This window comes from Aricia agestis, chromosome 12 (assembly GCF_905147365.1).
Source record: "Aricia agestis chromosome 12, ilAriAges1.1, whole genome shotgun sequence".
Classification (NCBI taxonomy): Eukaryota; Metazoa; Arthropoda; class Insecta; order Lepidoptera; family Lycaenidae; genus Aricia; species Aricia agestis.
Genome location: NC_056417.1, coordinates 3,675,832 through 3,703,558, shown reverse-complemented (window position 1 = coordinate 3,703,558; position 27,727 = coordinate 3,675,832). Strand labels below are relative to the sequence as shown.

The following is a 27,727-nucleotide window of genomic DNA, read 5'->3' as shown; positions in this document are numbered from 1 at the left end:
ATCCTGTTTATTGAAGGGTGAAATCTGCATAGCTGGGATGCAATATTTTGCGGTTTTGTTGGTGGTCGGTTTTCTTGAGACATGTAGAATGTAGAAAGATATTATGCGCCATGATTGCCAACACGATTGACCAGCTGTTAAAAATAATAAACAATTTTAAACAAGTCTTGAATGGACCAATATTTCTTGGGAATATTTTATTCTCTTTTCACTACAGTCATGTTCAAAATTATTTGTCCACATAGTCATGGTCCAAAATGGCCTGCACAATATTTTATCTATCGTACTCATCTCCATAAGTTTCAGTTCTAAATTTCCCCTTAAATACTGATCTCCATTCCCAAATTCCAGATTCGACAACTACTCAGCCAACGTGATGGTGGACGGGAAGCCGATCAACCTGGGTCTGTGGGATACGGCCGGTCAAGAAGACTACGATCGGCTCCGGCCGCTGTCCTACCCACAGACTGACGTGTTCCTCATATGCTTCTCGCTCGTCAATCCGGCCTCGTTCGAGAACGTTCGCGCTAAGGTAAGAAGCGTTGTTACCAAATTACAGGTGACTACTTGGAGAACGCTAAAAACGGGTAATTAGCCCACCACATTGCCACTGCAACGCCAGATCATCTGAGGTTACCAACCACAAAAACCCTTTGATATGATCTTAGCGGTGCCCGGGGGATATTAGCTAAATCTGTCTTGGGACCCGCAACGAAATTTACCAAAAGAAAGGTAGGAGGAGTAGGAGACTAACGATCAACCTAGGTCTGTGGGACACGGCCGGTCAGGAGGACTACGACCGGCTCCGGCCGCTGTCCTACCCACAGACTGACGTGTTCCTCATATGCTTCTCGCTCGTCAATCCGGCCTCGTTCGAGAACGTCCGCGCTAAGGTGAGGATCGTTGTTATCAAGTTACAGATACGACAACTAAACGCGAACGATAAAAACGGGCAATTAGCCCACCACATTGCCTCCACTGCAACTCTCGTGTCGCCAGGATCGACAGTGGTAACCAACCACGAAAAATCTCTGATATGATCTTAGGGATGCCCGAGGGATAAGCTTAATCTGTCTTGGGACCCGTAATGAAATTAATCGGAAAAAAGGTAGGATAGACATTAGACATCGAAGTCTTAGTAATTGGGTCCCGTTTTTACCATCTGGGCACGCAACCCTAAAAGTGATGGAATACTATCCTCTATTGCGAAATAATATCAATTTGTGTACTAAAGCTTATTATAAAATGAATGATTTCATCGACGACAACACACCTTGGGAATAGGGTGGTTCTTACAGGCTACTTGAATACTCTTTATAATTCATGTTGTAAATAGATGTATGCCATAATATTGTTACAGTTCGACAAGGCTTTAAATGAACGTGGCGAGAGGGGGAACTAGCGCTGTTTTCATACAAAAACGTCATTTTTGACAGTTCTTCTTTACCAGCAGCGCCCATTGACATATTCATTTAAAGCCTTGGTGCACTATATATGTTCAAATTGTAATTTTCCATCTTTTTAGTAAAAGATGGCCCCGTGCGAGTTTCTTACGCCGGTTCTTCTCGCCGGGTTAGTTCCCGAACCGGTGGTAGGCACCTTAGTATCGACGTTCAGAAATATTTTTGTAAAAAAATTACTCTGAATAAAAAATATTTTGATTTCTTTTTTGTACTAAAGGAATATTAATAAATAAACCAAGGACCCTGCTATGACAGATCATCCATACGTATACGTGATCGTAATAATAATCGATTTCGCAATATGATCAGTAAATAATAATTTGTTTCTGTCATTTCCAGTGGTACCCCGAAGTCCGGCACCACTGCCCGAAGACACCCATCATCCTGGTGGGCACGAAGCTCGACCTGCGCGAGGACAAAGACACCATCGAGAAACTGAAGGACAAGAAGCTCGCACCCATCACCTATCCACAGGTAATGTGGTGTTTTAGTTCCATGTGAAGGTACAAGTTGGAAGCCGGTGATGAAGAGGCAGCAGACGACGTGTCGTCGCGACACTACTGGTTTCTATATATTTCTATGAAATACCCTGCGCAGCTAGCGACACGAAGCTAGCGACACTTATTCTTATGCCGCGGCCGCACATGCATCTATCGTACGAAGCTTCGTGCTTTGAGACGATACCATTGGACGATACACGCAGATCGTCCAATGGTATCGTTTTAAGCACGAAGCACTACGCAGGTGCGTCCGCAGCAACAGAAATACATGATAGAAACCAGTAGTGTCGCGACGACACATCGGCTGCTGCCGCTTCATGTAGCCGGCTTCCAACTTTTACCTTAAGGCTGGCACACACACGTTTTCCTTATTCGATTTCTGAATTAGTTTTCGGTATTCGGAATTTAGGAATTTTGTTTTACCGCGGCTGCATTAAAATTATATCAAATCTGTGTTCTTTGAAAGATCGTTTAGCAGAATCGACCTACTGTCCGTCTGTTCACGCCCAAACCGCTAAACCGATTATTATATACTTTGAGTCCCAGTTATACTTTTTTATCGGTAAAATGTACGGTTTCCGCGCGATGAACGATTTTTGGCGTAACGCAGTTGCGAGCATCAGCTAGTTTACAATAATTTAGGGCCTGTTTCACCACTTTCTTATAAAGTGCCTAATAGGCTATTCGCAACTTTTTTGACAGATTCTCCATACTTGATCTGTCAAGTTAATTGGTGGATAACCTTATCAGGAAGTGGTGAAACAGGCCCTTAGCAAAATAATCTAACCGATGATATGTTTTCACCAATTTTTTTTATCCGAAATTAATATCAATTCATATCATACTCGTAACTGATTACTCCGATTTTGATGATTCTTGTTTTATTTTCCAGGGCCTAAGTATGGCGAAGGAGATAAACGCGGAGAAGTATCTGGAGTGTTCGGCGCTGACGCAGAAGGGTCTGAAGACGGTGTTCGACGAGGCCATCCGCGCCGTGCTGTGCCCGCTCAAGCCGGTCAAAGTCAAAAAGACGTGTAGTCTGTTGTAAATAACGCAGGTGAGAGAGGTTGTTTTTAAATTACTAAATAAAATGCTTAAGAATTTCCATGATATATTATTAATGAAAAGTGTGATCTAAGATTAAAGAAGAAAATGTTTAAAATTTTGATACTGTACCTAATTATAAGAAGCAATGTTACAAATTTCCTGGTAATAAATATACTATTCTTTCTATTATATTCTAAGAAAGACTATCTTAAAGCTGTAACACGAAAATGTACTTCTTTTGAAGCAAATAAAGAATATCAAAAATACAAAAAAGTGAGTAGAGTCCCTCCATGCAGGACCGGATTTATATTTTATGAGTATAGGCCACTTTAATTTTGCTGCCCCTATGTACGAACTCTGCCGCAATCCTAGGATGCTGTTGCCCCCCCTAACACGCCATAGGACCTTCGCGTCGGCGGCTACCCATCCAAATCCAGGGCTGGTGAGAAAGGATGGTAGATGAGACATGGATAAGCTTTTTAATGAGTGCATCCACAGACATAGATATATACCGCATGTGTATGTACTTCGCGTGCCATATCGCATTCCCAAACGACGATCAATGCTCGTCTTTCGAAAGTCTGTTCCTTAGTCTGCTATCGGAATCGGACGTCAATCGGAATTTTAAAAATGCCTTAATGCCTAAAAGTGCCGTATTGAGTTTTAGTAAAACGTTGGCCTTGATAGTGGCCACGATTCTTATCATCGGTACGTCACAGTGGTAGGAAAAAAGTGACACGCTCGTTTTCATACAAATGGAGCGACATGCAGTATCTATCTTGATCTATGTCTGTGAGTGCATCAGTAAAAGAGCAGATTGATGCAGAGATGTGATGCAAAAGACTCAGGATATCTCATAACCGCGTACGCGAAATACTACAAATAAGGGTTGCCGAATGTCGGTATTCAGTGGTCGGTATACATTGGAGGAAACTAATAATTGGTGCCTTCATTTACAACATATTATTACCTGATTTTAACAATAGGCTCAATTGTGTTAAATTTTTTTAAATGAAATAAGGGGGAAAACGAGCCAACGGGTCATCTGATGGAAAGCAACTTCCGTAGCCCATGGACACTCGCAGCATCAGAAGAGCTGCAGCGTTGCCGGCCTTTTAAGAGGGAATAGGGTAATAGGGAAGGGTAGGGAAGGGAATAGGGGAGGGTAGGGAAGGGAATAGGGGAGGGTAGGGAAGGGAATAGGGTAGGGGATTGGGCCTCCGGTAAACTCACTCGGCGAAACACAGCGCAAGCGTTGTTTTACGCCGGTTTTCTGTGAGAACGTGGTATTTCTCCGGTCGAGCCGGCCCATTCGTGCCGAAGCATGGCTCTCCCACGTCTAATATTCGTGTGCTAGGTGCTATATTTGAAAGAGAAAAAAATATAGGTCGATGTACGAAATTCTACATGCTCAACGACCGGTCTTTAAGTTTTTAAACAGTCTACCAAGCAGACTACCAGGGTCTATCAAAGACTTGTAAATAAGTTATTTTTCTCCCCTTTACGCTTTTACAATATCATTAATAAATACTATATTTTCTTGCAGAAGAAGCCAGTGTAAGCAGCATAGCTATCAGCGCACTCCAAGATCTATGTCAAATTAGACAAGTGATGTTACAATCTGGACTGCAATTAAATAGTTGTATAGACTGCAAGTTAACTCTTATCTGTTGCATTGTAAGTGACTGGGGTATATGTAAACGCTTCTGTGTCTATGGTCTTCTATAGTCTGTGGTCAATTTTTGTCTATGGATTGTCCTTTGCTACTCGGTATGAAATGTTCAATAATCTAATATTGTTTAGTGATAGAAACTCTATGCTGCCACTTTAAATTGTCACAAAATTAAACAGAGTAGCGACTAAATGTACAGAATGTAATATTTGTCAACAGTTAATATATCAGGTGCTTTCATTTGCGCGGTCTCGCAATTAAAGATACATTCCTAATGTTGCTTATTACGTCACCACCCTTTTTTTTTACGAATTTTTTTACTGCGTTGGTGATTTGATGTGGAATTGTTATCGTTTGTCTCGTGAGTCGTGGTATGTCCACACCAAAAAAAAAAACAGTTTGTCACCTGTCAAAAATTACATAAGCAGATAATATCCGAAAACTGTTTCGGTGTGAAGATACCATTAGACAGAGATTATATTTTTCGATTTATTATTGCTTATTTTGTTCCCTATTGTTGTATTTCAATATAGATGTCTGTAAGTACATTATTCAGTATTCGCTAAGGAGTTAATGTTAAACAGTTAAGTGTATTTTAATGGAATATTCAACATACATCCAATATTTTTTGTGTAACAGATATTGTATAAAATAACTTTCATCGCTCGAGAAAAAGCACAAATAAATAAGCAGTTTCGTTTCTGTGTTGTCGGGTTAAAGTCAGTGTTACTAGCTCGAAAAATTAGAATTGTCATCATAATATATTGACACATTGCATTAATGTTGCCAGCGCAAAAATATTATGAATTATTCTTTGTATCACATAAAATGTCACTATTATAATTTTTCACCAATATCGAGCTAAGACATAAGCATATAAAAAATTGGATATGTGGTTAGCATGATTTGATGAAATTCGCAATTCAAGTGGAGTCTACTCGCGCAATTATACAGTGTTCGCATAGCAGGCATACATATCGATATCTATGACTCGAGGGTTCAGGGCGTTTAGCCAAAATGCATGGGATTGTCATAAGCTGTGTAATATGTACTGGGTCAATACCATACATTTTTTACTCATTGAATACATGTTGGCTAACTGCTCCCCTTAAACTGTCTTTATGACTTCACTGTAGTAAATTCTATGTAATTGTATTGAAATTTATAATAGAATGATGTGGTGTTATAATAACAGTTAACACAGTAGGTTCATCGTCCTTGGCTGTATTAATAAGATTAACGTATCAGCAAAGTTGCTGATGCAGTCAAATACTTAATTGTATCGCTACTGCCTACTTTTTATCTTTGTAAATGCATTTGAATGTCCTAAATAACTGGGAATCCCGCACAATTTATATTTAGTATACAATGACTGATGTAAATCCATTATAGAGGAATAACAGCGTTAAATATCAAAGAAGAAATGTTAAAAGAGTTTCAAATTTTTCCTATATAATTTAGGTGTTCACTTATCGCTATGTCAAACATGTTACGGCCTTAGAGCGTTGCCACACTGCCCCGTTGCGATGCCTTGCGTCGTCACAACGGAATTACAGTGCTCCCAAAGTGATTATGCGCATAGAAATTTTCGTCATTGTTCGGCAACGGTCGTTTTTCCCGAGCGTCGGAAGACGTCGTTTCAAGCGCTGTTTTAAACTTAACTTTAAGAAAAACAGCGCTTTGCAGCGACGTAGAGGTGCCTGACGTTGCTTGGACGTTACCATGGTAACGCCGCGATGGCTTCCCGGTGAGTTAGCGACAGCGGACAGCCACCGGCTATATGATATTTACTTCTATTTCCTTTGAACAAAGTGCAAAATGCAAGTTTCGTAGATTCGGGTGTTTGACAATTAGCGAAGATTTCCATGCGCATTATTAATTTGGGAGTACTGTACGTTATGTCACAAATGAATCGCAACAACACAATACAACACTCCCAATTCATTACTGTCTGAAGTTTCGTCAAAACACTTCGTCGGACGACGCAATGTCACGGCAACGACACGTCATAATATAATGCACGAAACGTCGGAGCATCGCCGCTGCGGCAACGCAATGAAGCAATGTTGCTACGCTCTTAGTTGACATTATAGCCCATGACGTGATGATGGGCTAGGTTTTAATCATAAAGTTAATATACCTAGCGGAATAGAGCAACAATCTCGAGCTGTCAAACGTAACCGAAATTGGTTTTCATCTGTATGAAAAATATGTGTACGTATACACTTACACAAGCATGGTTGAACATGAATTCTATGAGATTAAATTGTCAACGTGCGGCACGTGCCGACTGGACGTCAAAAAAAGAGTGCTGCTGTCATGTATCATACCTCTTTTTACCACGCAGTGTTACTGATAGTGACATCTCTCCTGCTCAGGCCTTTGTTTCTCTATTCCGCTAGGTATATTAACTTTATGGTTTTAATTGACTGCTTAGTCACCTACACGCCTAACTATTTCATTTTTAATCTATGAAAAATAGAGGATATTCCTCGAATTACTGTCTAAATCCACTCCAGTTCTAAAATAGTTTACCTACAATTTAATGTACGTGCAATTGTTAGTGTTGCCAGCATTTTTTTCTGTTGAATGCCATAAATATTTTCTTTTTTTAAATATAGACTTCAAATAGGCATTGGCAATTGCACAAATAGAGCATAGAGAATAAGGTTTTAATGTATGTATTGTTCAGATGCAAATATTTAGAAGAATCAACATGTAAATAAAACTTAGTATTAAATGTGTAAGGGACGTACCAATCGGTCGGTTTTAAAGTAAGAACAACTAAGGCGCTTGTCTTAACGCAATTTTATATTAGTTAGGTGCGTATGCGAGTTGTAATGGAATTATTATTAACGTTTCGTTCAAAGTTTGTGCGCTAACTAGTACCTATGTAGTGGAAACATACACAAGTGTCATAATGTAATGAAATTAGTATTGTATTTTTCTATGGGTCCGTTTTCGCAGCAATGTGATGTAGGAAGTTTAGCGTTTATGACTTTGTTCACTCGTAACGGTCATATTTTTTATATAAAAGAACAATTATTGTCTAATATTATTGACTGTCGTATTCAATCATTCATTAGTAACATTCATTAGTAGGTAATAGTAGTAAGACGTTTGTACTAAGTGTAAGGATTATTCTAAATTTTTATCGCTAATTCGCTATATTGTGTTATCATTTTGTCTGTTACCGCCAAAAGGGTTACTCTATCGTTCAGCTGTCATTGTGACGTTTGTCTTTTGTCTATGGTATCGCTAGGGTTGCCACTCGTGAATGTTTGTTATTTTTTGTAAAATTTAATCGAATTTTGTTGAAGTTTCTCGCTTTATAACATAGTTAGCGCATGTTTAGTCTAAATTTATTCCTGTCGTGTACACATATCTATGGGTGTCGGCTTGATGTTGATCGTTGTATACGCGTCCCTGCTTGTAATATTTTACTAATTATTTTTATACAGAAGGATTTAATGTATTTAGGGTTGCGCCGTCGTATGTCATTAACGCTGTCGAGTAATTCTTCCAAATATTGTGAAGCCTCTGAATAATTCAAAATATATTTATATTAACTGTTCAAATGTTTGTTTTATTTAAACCTACATGTTATAATTTTAAAGACGTTTTAATAGTGAAAGACGTTTTAATAGTCACTAGCATTTGTTAATACTGAAAGACAACTAAACCTTTCAGGGAGTGGCATAATATGGCAACACTTAAAGGATCATCAATTAATGTGAGTACAGAATAGTGGTAATAAAATTTTTAACATCTTTATGTTGATTTTAAATTGAAATACATATTGCCATGAAGAATTGGCAAGTTTTGTGTCTCAAAAGTAGGCAATAATTTTCTAACACTGAATGAGATAAAATATTAGTACACAAAAAATATAATTATATAATCATTGAACGATTTTAATTTATCATTAACTATAAACTAAGTATCTATATTATAATAATAATAGAAGAAAATTGTATTTTATCCCCTTGGTAACTTCTGAGATTAAGAACTAGATAAGCACCAATCAAATTAATACCTATCAGATAATAGTCACAGAATTGTAACAGTCAAATAATAGAGGTGTCGCCTGTCGGTGATGAAAGATGATTAATGAAGAGTACCTAAATGTAGTATTGAACGTATAATAATTTCAGTTTTAATTTCATTACTTAATTAAAATTTTGTAACTTTGATAAATTAAATTTAAATAAAGAACTATGCAAAAACAATGGCATACAAATTATTAATATAAGCCTTATATATTTTACATTAAGATCTACATTTTTTTTTGAGTTCCCAGCATTGTTCTCATAGAAAAAGTTGTTCATTTTGACGGGCTCATTTGATGGTTTCAAGGATAACGGTGTTTACACAAACACTGTATATTCAATATGAAAGCGAACTAGGACGGAAAATTAAATAACCAATAAAGAAATTAAAAGGACTAATAAGTAGTAACCACGTAGTAACTATCAAGTAGGTATATACTCAAACTAGTCTACGGTTTACTACGCTACTTCTCTATGAACAACCTAGGACGACTATAGGTTTTAATTTACATTCTAGCTATTCTAAACACACGTCTATGATTCCGTATTCCGTTAACCAGCAACAAACCTGCTATTTTGCTCCTTTTAACCGCGCAATACGATTTAAAATCGTTTGACTATCTTATATCGTAAAAATAAGTTTCGTAAACTTGAATTATCTCGAGAACTTTGCTCATTCGTCAGTTGTAGTGAAGCACTGCCAGTGAGCAGTCCACTGCTGCGCGAACAAACTATTTACAACTTTATTCCAACAACAAAAGGTTCAGATTCCGTCATGTCGAAAGTTATGTTGAGTCGTGAACTCCCAGATATAGAGGTCAGTAAATATTCTCTAAGATAAACGCGGGGCTTGTGAGTTGTGAGAATTGTGTTATCACCAAGGTCTTTCACATTGCTAACATATTTTCGTATGACACGAGTAAAATAAAACACGAAACATCGCTTTATTTATTCTTTAATCTGTAGCATACTTACTATAATAACTTAAATCTAATTTGCATTAATCTTAAATAATAGTTAATAAAGGATCGAACACGAGTTAGCTGACTTTGATAAGTGCTAACATTACATTGTCTTTCTGTTATAAATATGTAGTAGAATTTATTTACGGTTTACTTATGAATGAAATCTAGTTAATATGTGAAAGGACTAGATTCTAGGGCTGCTAATTTTGTAAATCAGGCAGTACCTAGAAATTGAAAAGCTTTGAGAGCCTACATTATATGTATAGAGAATATAGTCCCTGTAATACGAGAGAGAAAAATTATTAATGATGATTTTAGAAACGTTGCAAGTGTTGTAGATCAATTGTAGCAACAATTAATCTCTGACACTTATGAGATGATTAAATAAAAACGAACATCGTCATCTAAACGATATTCGCCAGTTTTTAATGAAAATATAAGCAATATTAAGCACACAATAATACCAATTGGTATAATGGGTTAGATAAATAAGTTTGAGTATCCTTATTTTCTACTAGCTGTTGCCCGCGACTTCGTCCGCGTGGACTTCAGTTTATAGCGCGCGATGTCAACAAACTTGGTGTCAAAAGCTTTTATAAAAAAACCCTGGTACCAATAATAAATCAATACAGCTGTGCAGTGTGCACACAATAAGTACTTAATTTTTTATATTAAACTTTATATTTTATGCCAAATTTTAAAGCTTATTTAGCCCCCTAATTACACAACTTTACCCATAAACTATTTATCATTGATAGGTTTAGCCCCAATTTCACCAACGTCTGTTAGTGTTAACAGCTTGTTAAAATGTCCTGTCTTCTCTAATTCGAGCATTAACTTTAACAGTCGTTGGTGAAATTTGGTCTTAAGGTTACGTCACTGCCTGCACAGAAAAATTACTGAGTTAGGTATTTAATACCGTAGAATAGATATAACAATAGAAAAAAATCGAGACTTAAATGTAAGATGATACCACCTCTTATATAAAGACTTTTGAGCAAGCGTCAGCGCGATGTAGAAGATGCACGGCGCCATCTATTATGAATTTTTTGAACAAATTTACGACGCTTACAACCCTTTTTTCCAGTAAAAAAGTAGCCTATGTCCTTTCTCAGGCTTTAGACTATCTGTACACAAAATTTCATTACAATCGGTTCAGTAGTTTTGGCGTTTGGCGTGAAAGCGAGACTGACAGACAGACAGAGATACTTTCGCATTTATAATATTAGTATAGATTATGTGCACCCGCCAGCTGTTTTTGGGTATTTTGATTAATTAAGGGCCGCGCTACACCGGAATGGCAGCGGCGAGGCGAGCACTTTCAGCGCTGCCATTCCGGTGTAGCGCGGCCCTAAGAGGGGTACCACTTACCAGGGTTTTAAAAAGTTTTTAAATTTGACACAAATTTTGTTGACACCGCGCGCTATAAACTAAAGTCCACGCGGACGAAGTATAGTATATAATAAGTAATATATAATAAAGTAGGTATGATTAGTTCTGTTACAATAATGAAGTAAAAAATAAAACGCCATCTGTTTTCATATATTAGAATTAAAATGTTGATTGCATTGATATATTTTCTGGATGGAATATAGGCCAACACGGTACACTCGAACTCCTTAGAAATGCAGTAGGAGTTCTATAAGATAAGATAGATTGATTATTATTATACCAAGTGATAATATTAAAAAACATAATATTCTAACGTATTAAAAACTATAAACAAAAACATAATAACTAATAAGTATGATTAGTTCTATGTTACAATGAAGTAAAAAATAAAACGCCATCTGTTGAATCGTATTAGAACTAAAATGTTCATTGCATCGATATATTTCTGGATTTTTTATAATATTATACATAAAATATATTTAAGATTTTTTAAATATTATTTTAATACACATCCAAGACCCAGGAACATTGAAAACTTTTTGTTCCGCCTGCGGGATTCGAACCCAGGGCCCCCGGGATGAGCGCTGGCCACGCGCAATGCGAATTAATTTTCATCGATATTTTCATGGAAATAAGATATTTTCCCACATCAAAATGTAGCCTATGTCCTTTCTCAGACTCTAGAATAACTGTGTACAAAATTTCATTGCAATCGGTTCAGTAGTCTTGGCGTGAAAGCGAGACAGACAGACAGACAGAGATACTTTCGCATTTATAATATTAGTATGGATAGTATGGATATAGTCCCTGTAAAACGAGAGAGAAAAATTATTAATGATGATTTTAGAAACGTTGCAAGTGTTGTAGATCAATTGTAGCAACAATTAATCTCTGACACTTATGAGATGATTAAATAAACACGATCTAAACGATATTCGCCAGTTTTTAATGAAAATATAAGCAATATTAAGCACACAATAATACCAATTGGTATAATGGGTTAGATAAATAAGTTTGAGTATCCTTATTTTCTATTTTAAAAGACCTAAATAATATGTATGTAGACTCAAAGTAGTGTAGTTTAAGTAAAATTGCTTATTGCCATTTGCCATTGTGATAAACATAAATGCGAGATAATATTATGTGTTATCACTTATCTTACTGTGCCAAGTTCTTAGCAAAACGTACAAAATGTTACTAAGTAAGTATTTGTTTTTTCAAGGTTTAAGTAAACCGCTGTGAATTGTGTTTTAGAACGCAATCCTGCATAGGTAGGTAAGTAGGTCTAGCAGCTAAACTCTAGCTCTGTAGTTTGGGACCTTGATTACCAGTTATATCTATGACCTAATTTACTTATATTTTTATTTCTGCTAATGTTAATATTTTTTTAGAATTTGCTTAAGCTAAATCCGACGGTCAAGCCATACACCAACTTGGTGCCATCAGCTCAGACCAAGAATAATAAGCAGCATTGGAAGAGAAATACGGATAGAAAATGCACTGTAAGTATGAGTTTCTCTCTTTTGGTAGATACTCCCGTCAGTTCTTTATCTCGCAGGTCTAAGCTCATTCATGTTACAAAAACGAGCAATGTTAAAAAGTTAAAAAGCGGGTTACCGTCACAGTAACCCCTAAAAGTTACTTTGAGACCAAATCATAAGATTTTTAACAAAATAGAAATAAAAGCTATCAAGCTTATCTACTCTTGGTGAAAGGGAAGTTGGCTAAACTTTAGCAACTTAATTTTAAAATTATTACCAGCTCTGGGAATTATTAGTAATTAAAATACCACTTATGTATTGCCGATTCCCACCACTGTAAACCCTCGAGTAAAGTGTGTGACGCAAATCGTCAAATAGCTATGGGGGCATGTCAAGGGCATGCGATATAGCGCAGTCAACAGCGAACGTCAGGCATGCCCGCGACGCATGCCCGCTGACCGTATCCAAAAAACAAATATGACAATGTTGGCGTTGCGTTCGTTGACGCATTCAATTATTGAATGCGCCAAAACGAAAGTTGAATGAAAGAAGATGACGAAAATTGAAGACGAAAGCGCATAGTGTGGACATAGCTAATAAGACGTAGTGCGAAAGCGCTCTTCAATCTCTTTCACCAGATTGTGCGTTGTCACTTATCTCATTTCATTACCTTCTCTTCCAGACCTGTCCATCCCTCACCAAGAACTTCGAGGACATCAAGCACACGACACTCTCGGAGCGTGGCGCGTTGAAGGAGGCAGCAAGATGTCTGAAGTGCGCCGACGCTCCGTGCCAGAAGTCCTGTCCCACGCAGATTGATGTGAAGAGCTTTATCACTAGCATTGCTAATAAGGTAAGCCCAGGTAGCACAAAATTGCTATATAAGCGCTGTGGGCACGTTTTTACATAGCCATTGACTATGATAGTAGTCGTATAATGGCTATGTAAGCTTCTATACGGCGTCTATATGACCAAATTGGGCACACTTTATATTGCTAACAGTTTTAAAGATTGACAAAATATTGTAGGGTTTCGAAAGAAGTAAGGCGTCATGTCCATTTCATTGCCTAGTTTATTACGCCTAGTGCAGTTAGTTGTCCTTAGGGTTAAGACTTCAGACTATAGACCCTGTGGAAGACAGTGAAGTCAAGACCCTGGGATTCTCTTTACGATTTCAGTTCAGTTTCTAACTTGTCACTCCCATGATCACACCTATCGGCTAAAATTTAGAAATCCATCAAACCCACCTCACCATCAAAATCCCACGATTTTGGTGGTGAGATGGGTTGAGGGTGGGTGGTTTGGGCAAGGAAAACCCCCCCATACTACTCCCACCTTTAGGAGACCCCTCGTCCAAAACATGTTGAAAACTACAAAAAAAATTACAAAAGAAATTTCTCACTATCTTCCAGAACTACTACGGCGCGGCCAAGGCCATATTATCCGACAACCCGCTGGGTCTGACCTGCGGCATGGTGTGTCCGACCAGCGACCTATGCGTCGGAGGCTGCAACCTCCACGCCAGCGAGGAGGGTGCTATCAATATTGGTGGGCTGCAGCATTTTGCCGTTGACGTGAGTTCTAATTTGGCTGGTTTATTGCTTGCTTTAATGACTTTTAAAATAGGGAGGCATGTACCAAAAGAAGCGAAAAACTTAAAGGACTTACTATTGTAACTTGTAAGATTGTTACCACTCATCTGTATCAGACAGAAAGCTGATTAGCTGGGAGAAGCGGTACTAAAGTTGTAACAGGGTACCACTTGTAACAGAGAAACATTTGTCCGCACCGTACGCGCCGTACTCGCTGCATTTTAGAAATCGTTGTATGGAATGACGTCACGAAATGCAGCGCGTATGGTGCTGACAAATGTGTGATCAGCTTTATTATACCACAAGAAGAAAACTTGTAAGAGTTATTATAATTGCATTGTCAGCAATCAGACTGAAAGTTGATAGCAACAACATTTAAGTGGTATACGGCCTATTCTAGCAACTCAAGAGGGAGGTAGGAAGAAGGGGTTTTAAAATATATGAAACGCATTTGCATCTATGATATTGTGTGATTTAATCGCGTACTGACTACTGAAAAGTTATTATAACTTATAACGTCATTTAGGATTACTTTAGGGACAATAGTTCGCCAACAATCGGATAGATCTTCTTAAAATTCCTACTAAATAATTCCAGATATTCATGAAGATGGGCATACACCAGACCCTAGACCCAAAGACGAAGCCTTTGCCGAAAGGTGGAGACCAGAAGATAGCCCTCGTCGGTGGTGGACCAGCCAGCATTAGCTGTGCCTGCTTCCTCGCTAGACTGGGTTACAAGAACATCACTGTTTATGAAAAGGAGAAATATCTTGGTGGACTTAGGTACGTATTTCCATTAAAATTGCTGTCACTTCAGGTTGTTTTTGACGTCACCCGCAATGGTGATTGGTGGCAGTTTTTTTGTCAATCTTTCATTGTGTCTATTCCACCGTAGGAGCCTGCTTTACTTCTACATGTCAGTTGCTATTTAATGCTTACAGTATTGGTGTACCGAGTTTTTATCATATCTTTCTGAAACTCATTCTTAGGCTATTGGTTTACTTTTCTTTTATACAGTTCGTCGGAAATCCCCCAATACCGTTTGCCATACGACGTAGTGCAGTTCGAAGTGGAACTCGTCAAAAACCTGGGCGTTAAGTTCGTTACCGGCAGAAAACTGTCCACCACTGATATCACTGTTGATGTAAGTTTATTTGTTGAATAAAAACCCACACCACACCACACTCTAGGGCAGCTTAGTAGGAGTAGTAGGATTTAGGAAGCAAGGAAGTATCGAGCAAGTATCGACGCCTTGCAAAGGGCCCTGAAAAAGTGTAGTGTACCTAATACCAGCCTTGAGGGCCTCACCATCAAAGTAAGTGAGCTTTTGCTACTGCTTGTGTCTTGTCAAAAATAAGTTGACGAGTTTGCATTTACAGTGCCTGTAGTGGCAAAGTTTGGTAACTTACTCACAAAGTCTCATCGTTTGCCTACAATAGACCTGATTGAAGAAATTATACCAAGTTTCAATACCTTGAATGCTGCTTTTGAGGGCTTTAAACCCCTACTATACAGTTCGTACCTACTTTTTCTCAGTTTTATTTTTTTAAATTACAGAAATTGCTAAAGGAAGGTAACGCTGCTGTCTTCCTCGGTATCGGTTTACCAGAGCCCAAGAACGTACCGATATTTAAGAACCTCACTCAAGACATGGGCTTTTACACCAGCAAAGATTTCTTGCCATTAGTATCGAAGGGCAGTAAAAAAGGTACCGCTGCTTTAATGCGTTTCTTTGCACAGTATTTAGTAAAATATTATACAACGATGCTATCTTCGTCACTCAGGTTATTTTTCCGTTAAATTTTATTATGAAAAGCTTATGTTTAAGTTAAATTTGGCTTCATTTAACCACACTTAATAATAATTTTAACATAATTTTAAAAATACATTAATATAAATCCTCCTTTCGTTTACTTGGTCGCTTAATCGTCTACTAAAAAAAATAACAATTTTCAACAACAGGCATGTGCGCCTGCAAGGCCTCTCTGCCGGAGCTCTACGGTAATGTCATAGTTCTCGGCGCGGGGGACACAGCGTTTGACTGCGCGACATCCGCGCTGCGTTGCGGCGCGAGACGCGTGTACGTCGTGTTCAGGAAGGGCTTTACGAACATCAGGGCTGTGCCTGAAGAGGTAAGTAAAAAAAAGAAACTGTCAGTTATAGAGTTCGTTTTTCGAAATTCAATCTTTGTAACATAACATTTTTTTTATAGGTCGATTTGGCAAAAGAAGAGAAATGCGAATTCGTACCGTTTATGTCACCACAAGAAGTAATCGTACGGGATAGCAAGGTAAGGTTAACACATAAGTAAGTAATAAACGTTTACATAAAAAGTACAAGGTACATACAAAGAAATACTGAATAAATAATTGTTTTAAGACCTATTTTCCTCTGCTGCAGTCGGGTAGAGTAACATATTTTTGGTCCATTGCAGATTGCAGCTTTGAAAATGTGCAAAACCGAACAACTGGACGACGGTGAATGGATAGAAGACCAAGATCAAGTTCTGCAGTTAAAGGCCAACTTCATCATATCTGCCTTCGGTTCTGGACTTTATGAAACTGATGGTAAGATCTACCTAGGTACTCCTATAGTAAAAAATAAATAAAAAATAAAAAACTCTTTATTCAAACCATTAATGAAACAAATCAGATATTTACAAAGAGGGAAAAAGAAACAGTTTGAAATGGCAGCCTTACTGCTGGAAGCAGTTTCTTCCAGGCAAACGTAAGCTTAATTACTTAACTTAAAACAAATAACTGAAAATATTAATTAAAAACATAGATCATATAAAAAATAACAAAATGACAAACTGAGATACAATATATTACAATAAGATAAATAAATATTATACACAAATAAATATAATAGATACAATTTCTATTAATAAACATAGTAGTTTGATTTTTAAAGTAGTGAAGCGAAGCTACAGTTTTTAGGGGGAAACCGTAGTCTCAAAATACGAAGAGATTTGGATGACGATCTTTAAAAATATGTACAAAGCAGAAGAAGACGATAGGAATGTAATACCCACATATTTATTTTGCAAATTTTCTTGGATGGACTATTATTATTAGACAAAAACTACCCATAGTAGCTGCGACTTAGAATTTTAGCAAAATAGACCTATCTAGTTTAAATAATTGTTTCACAGTCAAACATGCGATGGGCGACGTGAAGTTAAACAGATGGGGCCTACCGGAGGTGGATACAACTACGATGCAGAGCTCCAACCCTAAAGTGTTCGTTGGCGGGGATTTGGCTGGGGTCGCAGAGACCACGGTCGAGTCTGTCAACGATGGCAAGACCGCTGCGTGGTACATGCACTGTTATTTGCAGGTGAGGGGTTAAATGTTTTTGTGATCTTCCGCAATCATAGACAAATATATTTTATTTATTTTTGAAACTCGTAATTAAATTGAAGTTCAATATCTCTAAATGCAGCCGTCAGCGACAAATTAATTGAATGATTACATGCTTATAGTCTAGATCCTTATGCTGCTAATTCTGCTTAGTTCACTAATAGAGTTTCAGACTTTTAATAGAGCCTTAGGCTACTAATAGAGCCTTAAACCGCTTAAATAGCCGTAGCCGCTTAAAAAGCTTTATGCCATTAATAAGAATAAGAATCATTTATTCAATTTATCGCAACAAAAACACCACCATTATAAAATACACAGAATAATAACAAAAGAAGAACTTAGAAATAAAAAATAAAATGTTCCAAAAGAAACAAAACATGATAATACAGAAAGTAATTTGTCCAAAATTCGATATGTTGCACACGTCATATTAGAACCTTGTCAGAAACGTCGAAAGAACATTTTGTTTACTGTATATGCTGGTGCTGCATTCTAGCGTGAAAACATTGCAGTAAAATATCCTATTGAATATTTCCAGGGTCTGCCTTTCAATTCGACAGTGGAGTTACCCAAGTTCCACACGCCAATAGACGATGTGGACCTATCAGTTGAGGTGTGCGGGATAAAGTTTGAGAACCCCTTCGGGTTGGCCAGCGCGCCGCCTACTACCAGCGCCGCCATGATAAGACGAGCCTTTCAACAGGGCTGGGGCTTCGCTGTTACCAAGACCTTTGGATTGGATAAGGTACATTCACTTGTTAACTGACATACTCAGAGTTAATCCATATTAAATATATATTTGTGTCTGTCTGTTACTTCTTTATGCCCAAACCGCTGAACAGATTTTGCTGAAATTTGGTATGGAGGTACTTTGAGTCCCGGAAAAGGCCATAGGATACTTTTTATCACGGAAAAATGTGCGTTTCCGCACGATAAATTTTGGCGCAACGGAGGGCATACCTAGTGATTATCTAACTTTTTTTCTATTTTTAGTGGGTAGAATTCAATATTTATTCAGTGCCATCTTTCGTATGTTACAGGATTTAGTCACCAACGTGTCTCCTCGTATAGTGCGTGGAGTGACGTCCGGTGAGAACTACGGGCCAGGCCAGGGTTCGTTCCTGAACATCGAGTTGATCTCCGAGAAGTGTGAGGCGTACTGGTGTCAGAGCATAAAGGAGTTGAAGAGAGATTTCCCTAGTAAAGTAAGTCAGAAAATCCTATTGTGAAAGAACATATGGATGGATAACTATTTCACGCATAAACTGCAAAGAGGATTTTGATGAAGAACATGTAATTATAACCCAGTAGCTGGTAATTGGGTGGATATGGAGCCGCTAAAAAACATACAAAATCCTGACTTATTGGTGACACCCTCTTTATAGACACTGTAAAACACCGTATTATAGGTATTTTTTTAATTTATAGCGTTTTTGGCATCGAAAACTGCCCCGGGGCACAGTAGTCCGAATGCATACGAAAATAGCCGAAGTAGGCGATATTTGTCAATAAACTCTATTTTATTGAGTGCTTATAATATTTCCGTATCCATTCGTCCTGCCCAGCCCCGGGGCAGCTTTTGAGGCCGAAAACGTTATTAGAAACGTTTTCTATTTTATTTATTCATTTAAGAGAGCAACAGCCGGTTAAAAGTAAAGAAGCATTGGAACAGCATTTCTTATAACGTGTATTCAATTCTACAGGTGATAATAGCGTCGATAATGTGTTCGTACAACGAAGCCGACTGGGTGGAGTTGGCGCAAAAGGCGGAAGCGGCGGGAGCTGATGCGTTAGAGCTGAACCTGTCTTGTCCACACGGGATGGGAGAATCCGGCATGGGATTGGCTTGTGGACAGGTAAACTACCTTCATTTCATAGAGCAAAGTCTTTCAAGCCACTCTGACATTGGCAACTCACTGAGTCGGCCATTTGTAAAGAAGAAGGAGGAAAACTAATTATAAGGGCATTTACCTGGTACTGAAGATATTGATATTGATTTAGATATTGATAAAGGGTACCTTGGTAGTAAAATATTTGCAAATCTAATATATTTGTTTATTCACGAAAGGGAAAAAATTATATTTTTTTTCAAAATGTGTTTAGCCGTTAGCGTTAGCTACGACAAGAATAGGTAGCTACAATATAAGTACTATTGTTGTTGTTTAGGTATAAAATATGAACTTTGTTAATTACTTTCCAATTTATACCTTTACATATTTACCTAACCATGAGCGAGGATCAACACTTCAAGAAGACACGCACAATTTTTCGAAGTTTGTACTTTGTAGGGTAGTTACAAAAGTCTTAAATCCTCTAACTACCCTTCAATTTATAACTTTTTTATAATTTTTTTGATTCTAAATCTCTAACTACCCTCCAACTTCCATTTTCAAATTTCAGGACCCAGTGCTAGTGAAAGGTATATCAGAATGGGTGCGGCGGGCGATCAAAATTCCCTTTTTTGTCAAACTCACCCCCAACATTACCGATATAGTGGGCATCGCTATGGCGGCCAATGCAGGTTCGTATAGTATGTACTTTATACGAGACAATCTTGTAAATATTATATTATAATCGGTTACCTCAACGGCTATCAGTATTTCTATTAAAAATATTAAATATGAGGTTTTTCCGCCCCGGGATAAAAAAAAAAAAAACTAGTTATGTAACGTGTGTGAGGTAACGAAGGGTCAATGAGTTGTAATTTATACTTTTTTTTTAATGAAATAAAAGCAAACGAGCAAACGGGTCACCTGATAGAAACCAACTTCCGTCGCCCATGGACACTCGCAACATCAGAAGAGCTGCAGGTGCGTTGCCGGCCTTTTAAGAGGGAATAGGGGAGGGTAAGGAAGGGAATAGAGAAGGGTAGAGAAGGGAATAGGGTAGGGGATTGGGCCTCCGGTAAACTCACTCACTCGGCGAAACACAGCGCAAGCGCTGTTTCACCCCGGTTTTCTGTGAGCCCGTGGTATTTCTCCGGTCGAGCCGGCCCATTTGTGCCGAAGCATACGTGGTAGAGCCACGTAAATTCTGCGAGCAGACTTACCTACTTATATAAAAATATAAAATATCATCAAATTCAGGTGGTGCGAGTGGAGTTTCTGCCATCAACACAGTGCAGGGACTAATGACAGTTAAAGCCACCGCCGAGCCGTGGCCTGGAGTCGGTAAGTCATTTGAATATTGATTACTATTGGCATTTCCTCCATAACTTAGTGAATATTTCGGTTGCTACTTAAGACGCTGTTTTTTGGGGAAAACGGTACCCAACAGTTTTTACCCACCTAAGCCAAAAAGAGATCCGATGTTTATGAATGTTACGTCTTATTAGTTAATATAATTGTTCACTTTAGCCCTACTGGATCTTACTAAAAAACTAATTCATAAAAATAGAGCAGGGGGGTGAGTCAAGATCTTTTCTTTCTCACTTTATAGAAGCGCCGATCAAAATGTATGGAATTGACATAAGACGAGTCGAACGTCAACGTCATATTAACGAACGCTTATGTCAATTCCATACATTTTGATGGGCGATTCTATAACGAAGCGATAACGAAAAAGTTTTGGCTAAATGGCCAGGAATTAATTTCTAACTTCCCTATACAAACCATCGAATGAAATATATCCCTAGGCACCGACAAGCGTACCACCTACGGCGGCGTCTCCGGCAACGCGACGCGGCCGATGGGGCTCCGAGCGGTGTCCTCGATCGCGAACAAGCTGCCCGGCTTCCCTATACTCGGCATCGGCGGTATCGATTCCGCAGAGTCCGCGCTGCAGTTTATACTCTGTGGGGCTCCAGTTGTACAGGTAACTTTAATATACTTACTTAGGTATAGCAACCCACCTACGAGTATAATTCATAACGTTACGAGAAGACGCGCTCTTTTTTCAAAAAAATTTGTGCGGTAGTCAGAAGAATGAATGCATGATCTAAATTATACTTAAAGAATAAAGTTTATGACGTAGTAGGGTAATCGCTAGGTTTAGGTACCTACTAAATATATATTTTTAGGGTTCCGTACCTCAAAAGGAAAAAACGGAACCCTTATAGGATCACTTTGTTGTCCGTCTGTCCGTCTGTCAAGACCCTTTTTCTCAGGAACGCGTGGAGGTATGAAGCTGAAATTTATATCAATTACTCAGGTCTACTGTCCCTTGAAGCTGTGAAAAAATCAAACTTCTAAGCCAACGCAATCAAAAGATACAGCCGTTTATGCCGCAAATTTTCGACACTTGCAAGGGAATCAAAACCTACAGGGTGCTTCCCGTGAACTCAGAATCTTGAAATTTGGTACGAAGCAACGTCTTATAGCATAGATAAAGGAAAAATTACGAAAACCATAAATTTTTAGTTACATCACATAATATATTTTTTTTTAATAATTTTAAACTTACTACCCATTTCCTCATAAACGCGTAGAGGTATTAAATTGAAATTCATACCAAATACTCAGGTCTATAATACCTTTAAGCTGTCGGAACCCTCGGTGCGCGAGTCCGACTCGCACTTGGCCGGTTTTTTTAGTATATTTCCACCAATAATTTCAGAGAAAGTAAAATCTTAGTATTAAAATACCAATATAATATAAATACCAATATTAAAATGCAAAAGTCTGCATATTCTACGCTAAAACTGATTTTAGTATCTGGAAAAGACATAGGATAAAATAATTTTATCAAGGAAAAACGTACGGTAAACTACTACTCTCCCTCTGAAAAAAGCTAAGAGAAGTTTTTTTTGCCAGATCTGTAGCGCAGTACAAAACCAAGACTTCACAGTAGTAGAGGATTACATAACAGGGTTAAAAGCCCTCTTGTACCTTCGGTCTATCGGACTGGACGGATGGACGGGACAATCGCCACCGACATTCAAACACCAAAAGGGCAAACCCGTACAAACCCTGTATGATGATAATGGCATGGTATGTATAGTGACTTAGCTGAACATTATAGCCTCATCCTGCTCTGGATACCATAACAGTATAGGCTATGGCCTATGGGTGGTAACGTCCTATGGCGTCCTATGGGGGGGCGGCAGCGTCCTAGGATGGTGGGAGAGTTCGTACATAGGGGCGGATGGCCTATACTCATAAAAAATATACTTATATTCGGCCCTGGCCTTATCAAAGATTCAGAAAGGTGTTTTTGAAACCCGACAAAAATTATTGTACTAGATTCTAGAACATCAGAATATTGTTAATTTACGAAATTTGGTAATAGGTACCTACGAGTACCTATATTATCTGGAATTCCGCACGGAGAATTTTAGCGTCTCTTTATAGGCAATATAAATTTTGTTTAGATTCCAAATGACAAAGCGTCTGTCCGCACTGCCAATTTTTACGATTTTTACTCTCGCGAGTTTATTCATATATGTACTTAATTTTTTCATCGGCAGTGCGGATACTCTCAAATACAATCCGCGCGTCTGAAACTCGCAGTGCCATTAAGAAAGAAAAAAATTTAACTACCCTCACTTTACTAAATTAAAAATATCAATTTTTCAGGTCTTAGCCCACTTTGGTCCTTACAACAAAAAACGTGAAGAGCTACTAACTAAAATGAGATTAGAATCCGATCTATTGAACGGTGCGGATTGTGGATACAAGAAGAATGGAGAAACTAACGGATGTAGTCAAGTACCGAAAATCCAAGATGTCCTTGGAGAGGCACTGCCGAAGATTGGGTCATACAAGAGTTTGGACAATACGAAGCAAGTTGTGGCTCTTATTGATGATGTAAGTCATATTTTCATACAGGTTGTAACAAAACTAATAAAACATTATGCTGGATTTACACGGGTGACTAAAGCCGCACGATTTACGCCGCACGCCGAAAATCGACCGTCTAAATGGCAATTCGACTACGCCGCATGCGGCTAAAGCCGCAAGCCCCAAAGTCGTGCGGCCAATGGCCGCATGCGGCTGGTGACTAAAATCGACCGTGCAAACGCTCAGTCGCAACTCGCAAGCGATCGCTTGCTGCTAATACATAGCGGAGATCTCGGGCGGCACAGGCGATTTTTGTAGAATGTGTAAATGGGGTGGCGATTCGACTGGTGACTTGCCGCGCGACTAAAATCGACCCGTTAGTCACCCGTGTAAATCGAGTATTAGGGAGATCGCAGACGACAGACTTTTTGTGCGATCGAGTTTGCGGCGCCCCTCCCTTAGGGTGTGTAATGTGTCCCAAATATAGAGTTCACTTTGAAAGTAGCAGCCTCCAGTAGGAGTATTAGTGTTTTGTGGTAGCAGCGTTGAAAGAGTTGCCTTTTTAAGTTAGATATTATTATATGGAAATTCTTGGCAGTATTTCACAGTAATATAGCAGTCAATAAAGTTACCGTTTCTTGCTCCTATCTGAATCTTTTAAAATACGTACCTACATAATATTAATTTGTATTTGTTTCAGGACATGTGTATAAACTGTGGTAAATGTTACATGGCGTGCGCTGATTCTGGATATCAGGCGATTGAGTAAGTAGTAAATTAATATACTTATTACGATTCAAATTCAAATTCTCTGGGCTACAGGACCAAGTAACTAGAACTAAACAAGTCTTTACCTAGGCCAGGTTTTGGTGAAGATTGCTATGCCACTATCTTAGGTTGGGTTGCACCAACTAACTTTAACTATAACTGTAACTTTAACTACTATAATGCAAAATGTCAAATCTTTGGTTAACCCTTTAACCGCCGAGCTTAAAATCAATTGTCGTGCCTCTAGCGCCGGCATCATAAATCGAAAAATTTATAGCTACAACAAATAGTGATGTGCAATACTTATCTTTTTCGATGTCGATAATTTATTTCTTAATTTATAATTTATATAAAGTATAAACTGATATCTAGTATTTGAATCCATATAATGTTGTTAGTAAATATACAACGCTGGCAAAAACATTAGATAAAAACAGCTTGAATAGTGAAGTGACATAATTCCCGATATTTGTTATTACATTCCAAATAATATTAATTTCATAGTTTCCATGGATTAAATAAATGAGTTGTTTAAATATATAACCTACTACAAATATAGATTTTCAATAGTATATCGATATCCCCTTTACACGCATACAATTTCATCTAAATGTCTTAGCAGACAGACAGATAGGAAAGCGTTACTTTGTAAATTGTTTTAATTTTATTTCTAATTTAAGTATCCACTACAATCACATTTATCGATAGCATCATCATAAGCACAACACTAGTGGAAAATTCTAGAAGGCGGCACTCGCTTATGACGTCAGAAGCGGTCGTCTTTTTCCGACCGTGGCGCAGGGTGTGCTGACAACATTAGTTTCTAAACATGCAGGCTAGGGATGGAATCGTCAATTCAATCACTGAAATTTTTATACTACATATATTCATTATAAATTAATTAAAACAAACACGTTTATTTGTTCAGTAACCATTACTTTATTTGTTTTATAATAAATTTGTTAGTAAAAACAGAAATGTTTTAATTTTTGATTTTTATCAGTAAATCATGCTTATGTCCCGTCTCTACTGTCGGATTTTTCCGACACGGGCGTTGGACATCAATACACTTTTCTAAGAATATTTTCGGTAATTTATTTAACTTTAGGCATTATTTTTAGGTCTTCTAATTAAGAAACTAAAGTGTAATCAATTGTAAATGATTACTTCGTTAACTATTTACCAAGTATAAATTTTATTTTAATATAAGTAATACAGTGCTATCAAACAAAAAAGGCAGATTAATCGAGTAGTGGTACTGGTCGTAAATATCCGACCTTGGCGAAATGGGCACGAAAATATTTGTCGGATTATTCCGACCTTGGCGGCTAAAGGGTTAAAGTTAAAAATTGACGCCATCAAGACGCCATATTTAGCTCGACAAGGTTTTAAATGCACGTGGCGAAAAAAGTAACTAACGCTGTCATCAAACAAAAACGCAATTTTTGACAGTTCTCCTATACCAGCAGCGCCCCCGCCCACGTTCATTTATAACCTTGTTGGGCCAGCAGTCATCTGTCAATTTCTACGGTCAAAGTTAAGGTTAAAGTTAAAGCTAAATTTAGCCTTAACTATAACCATAACTTTAACCACGCCTCTGGTGCAACCTACCCTTAAACATATCAAGCTGCCGCTGGTAACTATCACGCAAAGAACCTCAGATAATATTATGCTTAAGGTTTTACTTTATTTTTTAACATATTTAACTTTTTTACAGGTTCGATCCCCAAACGCACTTACCCCACGTGACTGACGACTGTACTGGGTGCACATTATGTCTGTCCGTCTGCCCCATTATTGATTGCATTTCGTAAGTATCATATTAAAGAGCTCTTATTTAATTTTAACGACCTTTTTTTGAGGTTATGTGACATGTATTACATACTTTTGCCATTATGTTAGCTCATTAGAAATAACATTTTGTTTCTTTTTCAGAATGGTGCCCAAAACCATCCCCCACATTATAAAAAGAGGATTACACTATCAAGTTCATCCGGTAAGACCGCTGGATGGAGTGTCTCAATAAAAGAAGTATTCAGTTCTTCTGAATGATATATTGTAAAGTTTGTAAAATATTTTATAAAAGCAATAAAATATACTCAACCCATAACTTTCTTATATACAACTTGAGCTTTTTCTTTGGCAACCTTATATGAGAAAACCCAATCATTTTCGGGGTTCACGTTTAGCGATAGAGCCGATATTGGTTCAGGACAATTGTAATGGCTTTTATTTACAACATGCTCTTTAATGTCTCCGAGCCTTCTCTTATAAATAGCCTCACAGACGTAGCATTCAAATTTAACTGCCGTCTGCAAAGGATCATTCTCGTACGGTCTTATTTCTAGTTCCTTTAAAAGTCTAGTATTAGTTATCACATTTCTAGTCTTATGAGTTAGGTGCGTCTCATATAAATAGTCATCGTTCATAAGTTTCTCGATATATTCCGCCATCACCTTCGGAGTGGGATAGTCGTCCAGCAAAATGGCTGACTTTTCGTTGGGTAACCAGTCCCTTATGGTCGGCGATCCGAAATAAATCGGAACACTACCGACTTTAATGGCCCGCCAGAATTTCTCCGTAACATAATCCTCGCAAACCCCATTTTCTATGGCCAGAACAAATTTGTATCTACCCACAAACTTCAGGAAAGCGTCGTCGTTGAGTTTATTGAGATAATCTACAGCGAATTCTCTCGGGAGTTCTATATTCTGCAAACAGCTGCCGTACGAATCGATATTTATGTACTGCATCAATTCCCTCGCGTAAAAGTCTCTTTCGGTTGTAGTTTCACAGTCTGTTTGTAGATATAATATAGGAGATAATTCGTTGAGAAGTTTATTCTTTTCTGCAGTTGGCACGAAATATTTTGTGGACGTGATATCGTCGACTGATTCCAAATATTGCAACGGATAAGGAACGTCACTGTACCTACTAAAAGTTGACGAGAAATTGAAGATACTAAGAGCCTCATAGTGCATTAATTCTTCGACATTTCTTGGGGACTCCTCATGGTATAATCCCCATATTATTTTTCCCGGTCTCCTAGGTAGAGGTAGATTTTCAAAGTTGATACTACTGGCGTAAAACAAGAAGGCCTCGACTCGAAGGTGCTCGCTGTTGTTACGATTGCTTATGACGTCACACTTTATATTACGAGGGCAAACTCGGGTTTCCGATGTTCCCGGGAATCCAGACGTCCACCATAATATTATAGGATTTGGATGGATGTGGTACTCCTCTATTTCCTCATTATTGTCACTTCTGTTCCAGTTCCAGACAAAAATAATAGCACATAAAGTTAGAATACACCAGAGGAGTTCTGTTAATGTTATTTTCAGTATCCTGTATAACACCCTGGCCAGAAATTTACCCAACAACTTGGTGAGGATTTTCCCGAACTGCTTTAAAAGTGTATCTTCTTTAACACACATTGTATAAAATGTTTATAACACTCACTTAACGTTAACGCCCATATTGTTTTATCACTTTAGACTCAACAGAGCATTTTATCAATGCAGGATCATTATCAATTTCCTGTCTGCCAGTTGAGTAATACTACTCAAGTGAAACGTCCAGCATATTTTTCACTACAGTCAGTAATCACTAATCAATGAAACATTTGCTTACAGTTTACTCTTTTAAAATGATCTACCATAAACATATAGTTTTAATATGTCTATGGATGTGGCATCTTAATATTATATTGTATGTATA

At 38.0% G+C, this 27,727-nt stretch overlaps 3 protein-coding genes across 5 annotated transcripts in view; 2 read left to right on the top strand and 1 right to left on the bottom strand.

Annotated features, from left to right (window-relative positions):
* LOC121732485 (ras-related protein Rac1) overlaps nucleotides 1-6,094 on the top strand; it is a 41,831-nt gene extending 35,737 nt beyond the window's left edge. The window contains exons 3-7 of one of the 3 annotated variants that reach the window (XM_042122377.1): nucleotides 352-404; nucleotides 766-893; nucleotides 1,803-1,937; nucleotides 2,856-3,015; nucleotides 4,555-6,094. In XM_042122377.1, coding sequence (XP_041978311.1) covers nucleotides 352-404; nucleotides 766-893; nucleotides 1,803-1,937; nucleotides 2,856-3,011 — 472 coding nt within the window. In that variant the 3' untranslated portion in view covers nucleotides 3,012-3,015; nucleotides 4,555-6,094. Of the gene's footprint in view, nucleotides 1-351; nucleotides 533-765; nucleotides 894-1,802; nucleotides 1,938-2,855; nucleotides 3,021-4,554 lie in introns of all 3 variants that reach the window. The other 2 variants (XM_042122375.1, XM_042122376.1) reach the window with 2 other exon arrangements.
* Nucleotides 6,095-9,427: 3,333 nt separating this feature from the next.
* On the top strand, nucleotides 9,428-26,135 carry LOC121732481 (dihydropyrimidine dehydrogenase [NADP(+)]). The gene is made up of 22 exons (XM_042122370.1): nucleotides 9,428-9,548; nucleotides 12,480-12,590; nucleotides 13,252-13,422; nucleotides 13,982-14,143; nucleotides 14,759-14,946; nucleotides 15,181-15,307; nucleotides 15,721-15,871; nucleotides 16,126-16,295; nucleotides 16,376-16,453; nucleotides 16,598-16,730; nucleotides 17,318-17,502; nucleotides 18,064-18,270; nucleotides 18,566-18,730; nucleotides 19,229-19,381; nucleotides 19,926-20,046; nucleotides 20,612-20,695; nucleotides 21,160-21,338; nucleotides 22,277-22,453; nucleotides 23,039-23,269; nucleotides 23,943-24,007; nucleotides 25,728-25,820; nucleotides 25,946-26,135. Exons 1-22 carry the CDS (start codon nucleotides 9,507-9,509, stop codon nucleotides 26,034-26,036), a joined length of 3,084 nt encoding a protein of 1,027 aa, XP_041978304.1. The 5' UTR covers nucleotides 9,428-9,506; the 3' UTR covers nucleotides 26,037-26,135.
* On the bottom strand, nucleotides 26,110-27,691 carry LOC121732482 (alpha-(1,3)-fucosyltransferase 10). The gene has a single exon (XM_042122371.1). The coding sequence runs from the start codon at nucleotides 27,442-27,444 to the stop codon at nucleotides 26,110-26,112; it is 1,335 nt and encodes a 444-aa protein (XP_041978305.1). The 5' UTR covers nucleotides 27,445-27,691.
* Between the last annotated feature and the right edge of the window lie 36 nt (nucleotides 27,692-27,727).

Bases quoted from the DNA above. Each gene is read 5' to 3' on its own strand.
- LOC121732481 (XM_042122370.1), top strand. From the start codon at position 9,507: ATGTCGAAAGTTATGTTGAGTCGTGAACTCCCAGATATAGAG. The intron at 14,947-15,180 runs GTACGTATTTCC...TCTTTTATACAG, and splicing joins AAATATCTTGGTGGACTTAG to TTCGTCGGAAATCCCCCAAT. The intron at 16,296-16,375 runs GTAAGTAAAAAA...TTTTTTTTATAG, and splicing joins TCAGGGCTGTGCCTGAAGAG to GTCGATTTGGCAAAAGAAGA.
- LOC121732482 (XM_042122371.1), bottom strand. From the start codon at position 27,444: ATGTGTGTTAAAGAAGATACACTTTTAAAGCAGTTCGGGAAAATCCTC.